This window comes from Mastacembelus armatus, chromosome 1 (genome assembly GCF_900324485.2).
Source record: "Mastacembelus armatus chromosome 1, fMasArm1.2, whole genome shotgun sequence".
Lineage (NCBI taxonomy): Eukaryota > Metazoa > Chordata > Actinopteri > Synbranchiformes > Mastacembelidae > Mastacembelus > Mastacembelus armatus.
This window is the reverse complement of record NC_046633.1, coordinates 4063774-4073713: the sequence shown is the minus strand read 5'-3', so window position 1 is coordinate 4073713 and position 9940 is coordinate 4063774. Positions and strand designations below refer to the sequence as shown.

Below are 9940 nucleotides of genomic sequence, written 5' to 3'. Positions count from 1 at the left end.
TATTGTTTGTCATTCAGAGTGGAGGTGACTATCATGGAAAACTGTCTTCATGAAGAAGCATGCTGATGTTGCCATGAGAGTTTGTGTTGGTCATTCTCTGACTATACAGGAGAAAGACTGGACCAGTGGGGGTAGAGTTTGAACTGGAGTAGCAGCTGCATATTTGATTTGTGTATATTTAATGTTTGTAGTTTTGTAGTTTTACAGAAAGTGGATGCCACAGGGATCATAATATGTGGAAAATATTAAATCCATTGCCATAAGATTTATTTTAATGTGAGTTTGCAGTGAGGTTAAGCTTGATAATACAGTTAGTGCTATGCATTTACCAGCAGAAATAGCAGTGAAGAAAGTATTTGTACCTCTGACACTATGAACATTTTGACCTTAAACCTTCCAGTGTAGTTTGACTTCTTAAGATAGAAGATCTGGATAGAGGTAAGGGACTATCTCTATAAAAGAGTGAGGTGTCTTGACTTTTATGGGTAGTGGTCACAAATTGTGAACTAGAGATAAAATGGACAAAGAACTCTGGGCAGAGTTTGGAGACGAATTATTGACCTCTGGGGCTTGGAGATCTCTTCATCAGCGTATTTGGTGTTTGAGATGTCAGAGTTATAGTTAGAGAGAGTGACAGCAATGGCTGTTATTAAAGTGTATAAGATAGTTTGTGGTGCTCAGCCATTAGCACTGACTTAATAATACACTGTAGGCCAGTTTATAAATGGGGTAGTGATATTAAGATCAGAGTTTAAACTTAAGCACCGGATTTCACTGTGTGAACGCCATTATGTCTGTGCGCATGTGGGGAAAGGGATTGCTGACATTTTGTTGTGTATGTCTGAACAGAAGCCTTCATGGGGACCAGATTTGGGGATTGCAGAATTGCTTTGGCCAGGTGGACCTGTCCTCATAAAGCCACTGAACCTGCATATAGTGCTCTCACAAATTCAACCAGGTACATCTAAATCTAGGAATCATTTAAAGGTCAGACTTACTATATTTTCTCTGTATATTACATCATTACATAATATTCTTCATATTAAATTTAAAATACTCCTACATTATTGCATTCGATACACTGTGCCTATAACATTTGTGTGTTTACAGTACTGCATCCTAAAGGAGGGCATGGTGTGGCTCTAGCCACTTGTCAAAATGCCTGGCAAGAAAGACCCTAAGAAGGATGCAAAGAAGGGTGGAAAGTCAGAGCCAGAAAAAAAGAAAGAGGACGATAAAAAGAGGAAGGATGACAAAAAGGGAGGAAAAGATGAGAAGAATTCCATCAAAGATGATAAGAAAGGTGGAAAGGATGATAAGAAAGCAGGGAAAGATGATAAGAAAGGGGGGAAGAAGGGAAAAGTTGAGCCACCTAAGGGGAAAGATGATGGAAAAAAAGGAAAAGACAAAGGGAAGGGTAAGAAAGTGGAATCCGAGGAGGAAGAGGAGGAGCTCTTGAGTGATGAGGAAGAAGATGAAGAGTTAAGTGAAGAGGATGAGGATGACGAAGACTCAGAAGATGACAGGACAAGAAAGGGGTTAGGAGGCAAAGGGGCCAAGGGAAAAAAAGGGGGGAAGTCTAGACATTGGGAAGACTCAGAAGAGTATGAAGATGAGGATGAAGATGAAGAAGAGGATGATGAGGATGAAGAGGATTATGGCAAATCCAAAAAGAAATCTAAAGATGCCCGCCATCATAAAGGAGTGAAATCTGATGCTGATGCAAAGAAGAAAAAAGGCAAAAAGAAAGAGGAACCTCCGCAGGTTCCAATAAGGGAAATCCCAAAGAAAGGTCTAAAGAACATGTCCAGGATGTTCCTGAAGTTTTCTGGCTTCAAGAGGCGCAGGAACAGCAGGAAGAAGCTGAAAGGTGCATCACGTTTGTTCCTCGGGTTGAAAAAGAGGAAGAACAAACTTGATAAAAAGAAACGCCGCAAGTCAATTCTGAAGAACACTTCCCGATTCATGATGAGGTTTAAGATCAGCAAAAAGAGGAAAAAAGAAAAAGAGGCCAAAGAGAAAGCAGCAGCAAATGGTGGGAATAAGCCAACTTATTTACTGCTTCGTCTGGGAGGAGGAAAAGACTCAAATGAGAAGAAGGGGGGCTTCTTCAAAGGTTTATTTAGAAAAAAGGCTGGCGACGGGCCTTCTGATGGATTCAAGATCAGAAGTTTATTGCTGGGTAAGGTTGCAGCTGCAACTAACTGGCTGACGAAACGTTTTCTTTCAACTAAAATACAAAGAAATTCAGGACATGGTGGTTGGGGGGGGCGTAGGGCACACAGTCGGCATGCCAACTCCAGACGTCATCTCCATGGGTACTATAACAATGGTTATGACCATGGAGATGAGGATTATGAATATGGTGGACGTTTAGTTCACCAGAAAGGCTATGGAGGCTATGATGGTGATTATGGTGATTATGGTGACGAGGCAGCTGGTTACTATGACATTGGAGCAGGGGATGCAGATTATCAAGATTTGGGTTACTGTGACCAAGAAGCACTGTATAATCCAAATGCTGGATATTATGAAGGTGGTCTTTACGATGAGGCCATGGGGGACTACTATAACCCTCATTATTCTGCCCAAGGCTACTATAACAACCAGGAAGCTGAGTATTATGGTTATGACCAACAGCATGCAGTGGCAATGTATGGTGATGAGGGTCTGGACTATTATTCACTAATGGGTGAGGGCCATATTTATGGAGGAGAGGTAGATGGATTCCTTGACCCTCAGGCCCAGGGTTATTATGATGAAAATGGTCAAGGGGTTCACTATGGTGATGGAGAAGGGGTTTATGTCATTGGACAGGCAGGTTATTATGAGGACCCTTATGTAGCAAATATGGGAATGCAAGGGGGACTTCCACCAGACTATCAACTTAGCTATAGCGATACTGGCATGCCTTACAAAGCCTACAGCTCCCAGCAGGCCATTGGATTGACAGGAGGCCAACAGGTCTTTGGATTTGGAGGGCAACAGATGGATCAGGGACTGTATGGTGACCAGTATGCAGACCAGTTGGGTCAATATGGGGATGCTGATGGTGGAGTTCAAGGAGGGGAAATAACATTTAGAGTTCCTAGACCTCAAGTGCGCCTGTTTGGGAAAGAGCGCCTAGATGTGCCCCTGCCCCCGCCACCTTCTTTGCCCCCTGATCCAGAATTTGAAAACATGTCAGAAATCCAATATGAAGACCAGATTCCCCTTGCACCAGGTGAGCCTGGTGACATGACATCATTACATCAAATGATGATGGCCCCGCAAATGTCCCCACATCAACATTTGGTGTCGCCACAGCAACAGATGCCACCACAACAGATGATGTCAACACAGCAACAGATAATGACACCCCAGCAACATATGTCACCACAACAACATATGATGTCACCACAACACATGATGTTACCACAGCAGCAGCTAATGTTACAAGAACACACTATGTCACCGCAAATGAGGCCACCACAGATTATGTCACCACAGCAACAAATGATGTTACCACAGCAACAAATGATGTTACCACAGCAACAGATGATGTCCCAGCAAATTATCTCATCACAGCAGCAGATGATATCAGAACCAATGATGCCACCACAAGAACAGATGATGCCACAACACATGATGCTACCACAGGTAATTCTAGCTCTGTTTTATCACTGATTCTATTTAACCATAGTGCACAAGGAAAGTCAAGGCATCTTTAACAGTTAAGAAAATGTTCTGCCACATTGTTAGCTTTCCAGTGGTGTAATGTAAAAAGACAATGAGTTATAGATGTACTGAACTGATTTAAAAACATTAATATAATTAAAGAGGTATTTTTGTGGCTATTTTGCAGATTTGCCGTGTTGAAACAATAAAACATATTATTGTGTTTTCCAGCAGCATATGATGACAGATCCAATGACGATCCCACAGCAACAGGTTTATGGCCCCCCTTCAGTCCCCACTCCAACTGCCATGATTATTAAGCAGGCAGGTATGTCCACTGTTCCTGGGAGGCGCCTGCAACCCTCTCCAACTCCATCCCGCCGCTCTGTCATCATGTCCTCCCCACAGATGCAGCGGCGTTCTTCTGCAGTGGCTTCCACAGTACCATCTCCTATGCTTCCACAGAGACGAAGCCCCTCCCCACAATCATCTATGCGGAGTGGGTTCATTGATGCTCAAAGATCCCCCTCTGTTTTGTCGAGACGTCGCTCTCCTCCTTCCTCCCCAGTTGTGTCCCCCCTTGCCCGTCGTAGAATGCAACCTCAGAGATCACCATCTCCCCTTGCCCACAAACCCTCAGGCATGCACTCTCCCCATATTTCAAGGATCCGACAAAGTCCTCCACCATCACCAAGCGCATCAGTAAGGCAGCGTTCTCCACCTTCCTCACCACATGCTTCCATGAGAAGGCGAAGTCCCCCTCCTTCACCCATTCCAACTCACAGCCCATTTGGAGGCAGAAATATGCGTGGATCCCCCTCTACTCCTCTCTCCCCTGGTCCTGTATCTCCTCCTCTCTCTCCACAGCTCAGTAGAAGGCCATCTCCCTCCTCATCTCATCGCAGTTTATCCCCTGCAGGGCACCGGCCTGCATCATCTCCTACCCTCTCTCGTCGCTCAACTCGGCTGCTCAGGGACCCCACTCCACTAGCCAGGCCTAGGATGGGGGGAAATGTTCCTTTAGGTACTGTTAGACCCTCACCAATGGGTCTTCGAGGGCGTCCAGTGCCACCACCCACCCAGAATGTGCGCCCATTCCGTGCTTCCTCCATAAGAAGCAATAGGTCTTCAGTCCTCACAGTAGACTCCTCTCTCCATTCCTCCCCTTTCCACTCCCCTCACATGGTCCACCGTGCTCCCCTGGGGGGGAGAGAATCTGGCCAATTTACTTCTCGTCCCATAGCTCGAGGACGCCCCCTTATTTCTCAGCAATCTATGAGAAGGATGCCACCTGCCTCTCCACAGCCCTCCCTTAAACACATGTCACATCCTGCATCCCCACGCCTCTCTCCTCGACTTTCTCGTCAGTCCTCACCCCTCCTGTCTCCTCAAGCTGTTCGTCCACCCACTCATGCACCCAGAACTGTCTATAGTCCCTATGCTGATCCTTATACTAATCAGTTTGTTTCCCCCTCAACTCCCACATTATCCAGTTCTTTTCAGAACCAGGCTATTCAACATGCATCTTTCTCTTCCACCTTTGGCCAAGAAGCAGTTGATGTAGTAGGCATGCATGAGATGACAGCAGATTATTCAGAACCATATGTTCCCTCATCCCCTATGCTTTCTGGCACACTGCAAAACCAGTCCATTCAGGATACCTCCCCTGTTTCCTCATTGCAAAGACCAATGTCACCTTATGAGCAGCCTGTGGCCCCTTCATCTCCCATGCTGTCTGGGGCTCTGCAGAATCAAACTATCAGAGATGCATCCTATATTTCGCCTTTACAAAGACCAGTGTCACATTATGAACAGACCATGCCTCCTTCATCCCCAGTGCTGTCAGAGGCTCTGCAAAACCAGGCAGTGAAAGGAGCATCCTATATGTCTTCTCTTCAGAGGCCTCAGTCCCCATATGCCCATTCTGTACCTTCATCTCCAATGCTCTCTGGAGCCATGAGACATGGTCAGGCACTAAGAGGTGTGACTTCTTACCAGACTCCACAATTTCGTTCACCATATGGACCAACTGTTGTTACCCCATATGATTATATATCTGAGCCTGGGCCAGCACCACTGCTGCATGATGCCCTGCAGAACCGATCTGATTTGCAGTACGTCTCATCTTTAAGATCTCCTATGATGCGACGTCGTAACCCTTACGCACCAGCTGGACCTCAGCTCCACAGTGCATTACAACAGAATCCAAACCTCCGCAACACATCTTATCAGGCACCTGTGCATCTCAGGCGGTCCCTATATGGGCCCCCACCACCCTCTTCACCAATGTTAGGAAGTGCCCTGCAAAACCCACAGTTGATGCGGGCATCATACCGGTTGCCAGATGGGACTTTGGTGTCAACATATACAGATCCGCGTTCCTCCCCAATGCTTGGTCATGCCTTGCAAAACCAGCAAGTCCGTGGAGCCTCGTACAGCTTGCCTGATGGATCAATTATCAGGGTAGGTATAAAAGGAACTTTTAAAAATAGAAATACAGCCAGAGATGTGTGTTTATCTTCATACAATATAATAACAAATTATTGTTATAGTTGTAGTTTTCTGTATTGCTCCCCACTCACACAGGACCCACGTATGCCTCAGAAGCCCATGTCTCCTAACCTTTCTAGAGCACTTCAAAACCAGGATCTCAGGGCTGCTTCATATACTCTCCCTGATGGCACAATAATAGACCCTAGACAGCAAGTAACTCATGACTCTTGATCATTGAATATTTATTACAAAAGACACTATTTGTCTTTTATTGTCTTCTCTTTCCTCTGCCTGTCATGTTGTATTGGCTGGTTAAAGATGGTAATACTTTTTATGCCTCTGCTTATAAAGCAACCCATTTGTCCAAACCTGGCTAAGGCCCTGAACAACCCAGCTCTACGGGAAGCCTCCTACACTCTCCCTGATGGTACCATCGTGATTGACCCCAACAAACAGAAGTCCCCAAACCTGGCAGCAGCACTTCAGAACCCTTACCTGAAAAATGCATCTTACACCCTGCCAGATGGTACTATCATCATTGATCCACGGAAACCAGTCTCTCCAAACCTGTCCAATGCCCTTCAAAACTCAGCCCTGCGGAATGCTTCCTTCACACTACCAGAAGGGGTCCAGGACCCGAATACACCAGTATCGCCAAACTTGGCTAAGGTTAGTTATGGATACAGACGCTAATTTGCCTGTCTATTAATATCTCCTCATTCATATAGTACGTTTTTGCAGACGGGGTGCAGGAATTTGAAATGGTTTTCACAAATGTATGATGTTGCCCTTATTTTGCATCCATAAACTGAAAATTAAACAAACTAACATGCTGCTTTATTGCATTTGCACTGGTTTGATTTCTCATGCTTACCTTTACTGAAAATGGCTGTTGTAATTCTTAGGCACTCAATAACGCTGCCTTAAAAGGAGCTTCATACACCCTACGAGATGGAACTATTATAGTGGACCCAAGAAAATCAAAGAGTCCGTCCCTGGTAGCTGCTCTGCAGAACCCTTATCTAAAGGGTGTGTCCTACACCCTGCCTGATGGAACCATCATCATTGACCCACGGAAACCAGTTTCCCCTAACCTTTCTAAAGTGTGTACCTGTTAAATGTATCTTATGTTAAATGTGTTGCTTTTATTCTTTTTTAGTCTTTTATTGTTGTTTTCCCACTATCCCACTCCCTGTCATTACTTGGAAGTCAAGCATTTTTGCCACTAGAGCCAGAATGATGCATTGATTACAAATTTTTGCACAAGTTTTGATTTGAAAATTAGATTTTAACCATGAATAATCTGGTGTCTTTCTTGTGCCACCTTCAGGCTCTTATGAATGACTACCTTCGTAATGCATCATACCACCTCCCTGATGGTTCTCTAATTATCCCTGGTCAGAAGCCCTCCACTCCAAATCTTGGCGCTGCTTTGAGGCAAAACCAGGCACTACGTTCGACTGGTCTCTTTCATCTGTCAGAAAATTCGGTACTGTCAGGTGCACCCAAACCCACCCCTCCCAACCTCACTTCTGCACTGCGGAAAGATGATCTCCATGGTGCCAGTTTCAGGTAGGGAACTGCACCATTAGTATAAACTAGGACAGAGAATGACCTCATTGGCTTTTCCAGGTGCTGCACAGAGTTACCTGTTAAGAAATCAAGCTGCAACCTAAGTATTAACCTTTTAGCAGTGGAGACATAAATCAAAACTCTAATAAATCATACTCTCTTTCTATCACGGGCCAGTAAGACCAATGACATATTAATATCCACCTTTGACATGGCCACATGGATTGTCGCTTATATCACAATGCTTTACTTGGCCCACAGACTCCCAGATGGTTCTCTTCTGACACGTCGGTTCCACAACCCAAGCCTGTCTGATGCCATTCAAAATCAGGAGCTTCGCTATGCCTCATACAGGGTGCCAACCGGCCTGCAGGGGGAGGATAATTGCTATGCTGTGGTTCCTCCCTATGGACCCCGTTCAGGCCACTGGGCCAGTAATGTCCGAGGAGGAGGGGAAGGAGGAGAGGATGTTTGGGCAGCTGAAAAGGTTTTACCACATGGAACGGTTCAGAATCTGTCAAAGTGGTCCATGTACAGAGAAGAAGGAATGTTAGAAGGATATTCACTCACACCTCGAGTTGTGGACGGAGAGCCTCAGTATTTTGACTGGACTCCTGACAGAGACAGAGTCCCTGGTCAAAGCTGGTATGACAAGGTAGTTCAATTTATAAATTCAGGACTAGAATACAGCTTTATGTAAGTTACAGCTTTAAAGTTGTCAACACAGAAGCTGGATTTCCCAGTAAAACATTTTCCTGTAGACTTTGCAAACATATTGTGAATACATATATATATTTATATCAGCTCTGCATTAAACAATGAGAAAAACCCTCAAGCTTGTTCCATGACAGTACTGGACTAATTGCATACCATTATTTGTGTGTATCCAGATCTACTCTATCCTGAGCATGCCCACAACAGGCCACAGGGTAAAACGTTGGGCAGAGGGAATGGAGGACATGACACAGCTGCCGTAAGCACAATCCAGTAATAACAAACAGCCTCACAGCTAGTTAGCTCGTCACACACTTACCAGCATTTCATTGCTCCAATATAGAGCATCCGAGCACAAGCATTCAGTTTCTGCAAGTGTGTGTGTGTGTGTGTGTGTGTGTGTGCGTGCGTGCGTGCGTGTATGTGTGTGTGTGTGTGTGTGTGCCTGCAATCCTTGAACATTTGTGGAGCTCACAGAGAAATCCCTAGCATTAAGTAAGTTAAGCACAGGAAGGTGCACAGGAAGTAGTTTATTAACATGCAATACCAAAGTAGCTCTGTTGAATGATCATCACATCCTGATATTAAATATTTGTGTTATTTAAACAGCGGTTTGAAAGAAATTGTTATTCCACAATCATTTCCTGATGTGCACCTAAGTAAAAAACATTTTACAAACTTTGACATCACTTCATTTTCCCAGTTTTCCCAGCGAAGACTCTTGAATGTCACTGAAAAGTTATTAGAAATCACTGTGAAAGTGTGTAAACCCTGTTCTACTGTGACAATATGTGCTCTGCACACATTTGTGTTTAATTTCAGTGAGCTGAATGAGACTACAGTTCTGATGAACTTGAAGAAGCGCTACGACCAGGAACTTGTCTATGTATGCCTAATGTTCACCTTTGGCTAATTACTAATATGCAGATGAAATCACTCCTTTCATTCAATGTCACTCTCATCTATAGCCACTCTTTCTCATTTCTGTCTTTACACACAGACCTACATAGGCAGCATCCTCGTGTCTGTGAATCCCTACAAACTGCTCAACATTTACGGCACAGACATGGTGCTTCAGTATGAAGGCCGCAACCTGAGTGACAACCCTCCGTAAGACCTGGGAGTGTGTGTGCGTGCGTGTGTGCGTTAGACCTGTTAGCCACCCAAACTTACCTCCAACAGTAATGATCTAACTTTTTCTATAATTAAAACATCCAGCCTGGGTGTAGTGGATTTCTAGTTTTGAATAGAATATAAAACAAAACCTCTAAACCTTAACTGAAACCTTTGACATCTGTATACATGTGTTGTAAGCTGTGCTCTGAAATACTGTCTGGTAATAAATAGTGGTGTAAATGTCAAGACTCTCAGGTGTTAGTAAGAAGCTCCTATTACACCAGAGTTGGTTGGTTTCCAAGGGAGAGTTTGGTCATAGATTTCACTATGACATCACATCTACACACAGACACACACACAAACACACATATACAAATTACTAGTGAGC

The 9940-nt window shown here is 44.5% G+C and overlaps 1 protein-coding gene across 1 annotated transcript in view; it reads left to right on the top strand.

Moving 5' to 3' along the window:
• Positions 1–1158: 1158 nt before the first annotated feature.
• Positions 1159–9940, top strand: part of myo15ab (myosin XVAb) — a 37669-nt gene continuing 28887 nt past the window's right edge. The window contains exons 1-10 of the mRNA XM_026302662.1: positions 1159–3639; positions 3889–6120; positions 6244–6363; positions 6502–6819; positions 7056–7253; positions 7481–7722; positions 7984–8377; positions 8613–8695; positions 9259–9322; positions 9437–9546. Of these exons, the coding sequence (XP_026158447.1) occupies positions 1159–3639; positions 3889–6120; positions 6244–6363; positions 6502–6819; positions 7056–7253; positions 7481–7722; positions 7984–8377; positions 8613–8695; positions 9259–9322; positions 9437–9546 (6242 nt within the window). The remainder of the gene's footprint in view (positions 3640–3888; positions 6121–6243; positions 6364–6501; positions 6820–7055; positions 7254–7480; positions 7723–7983; positions 8378–8612; positions 8696–9258; positions 9323–9436; positions 9547–9940) is intronic.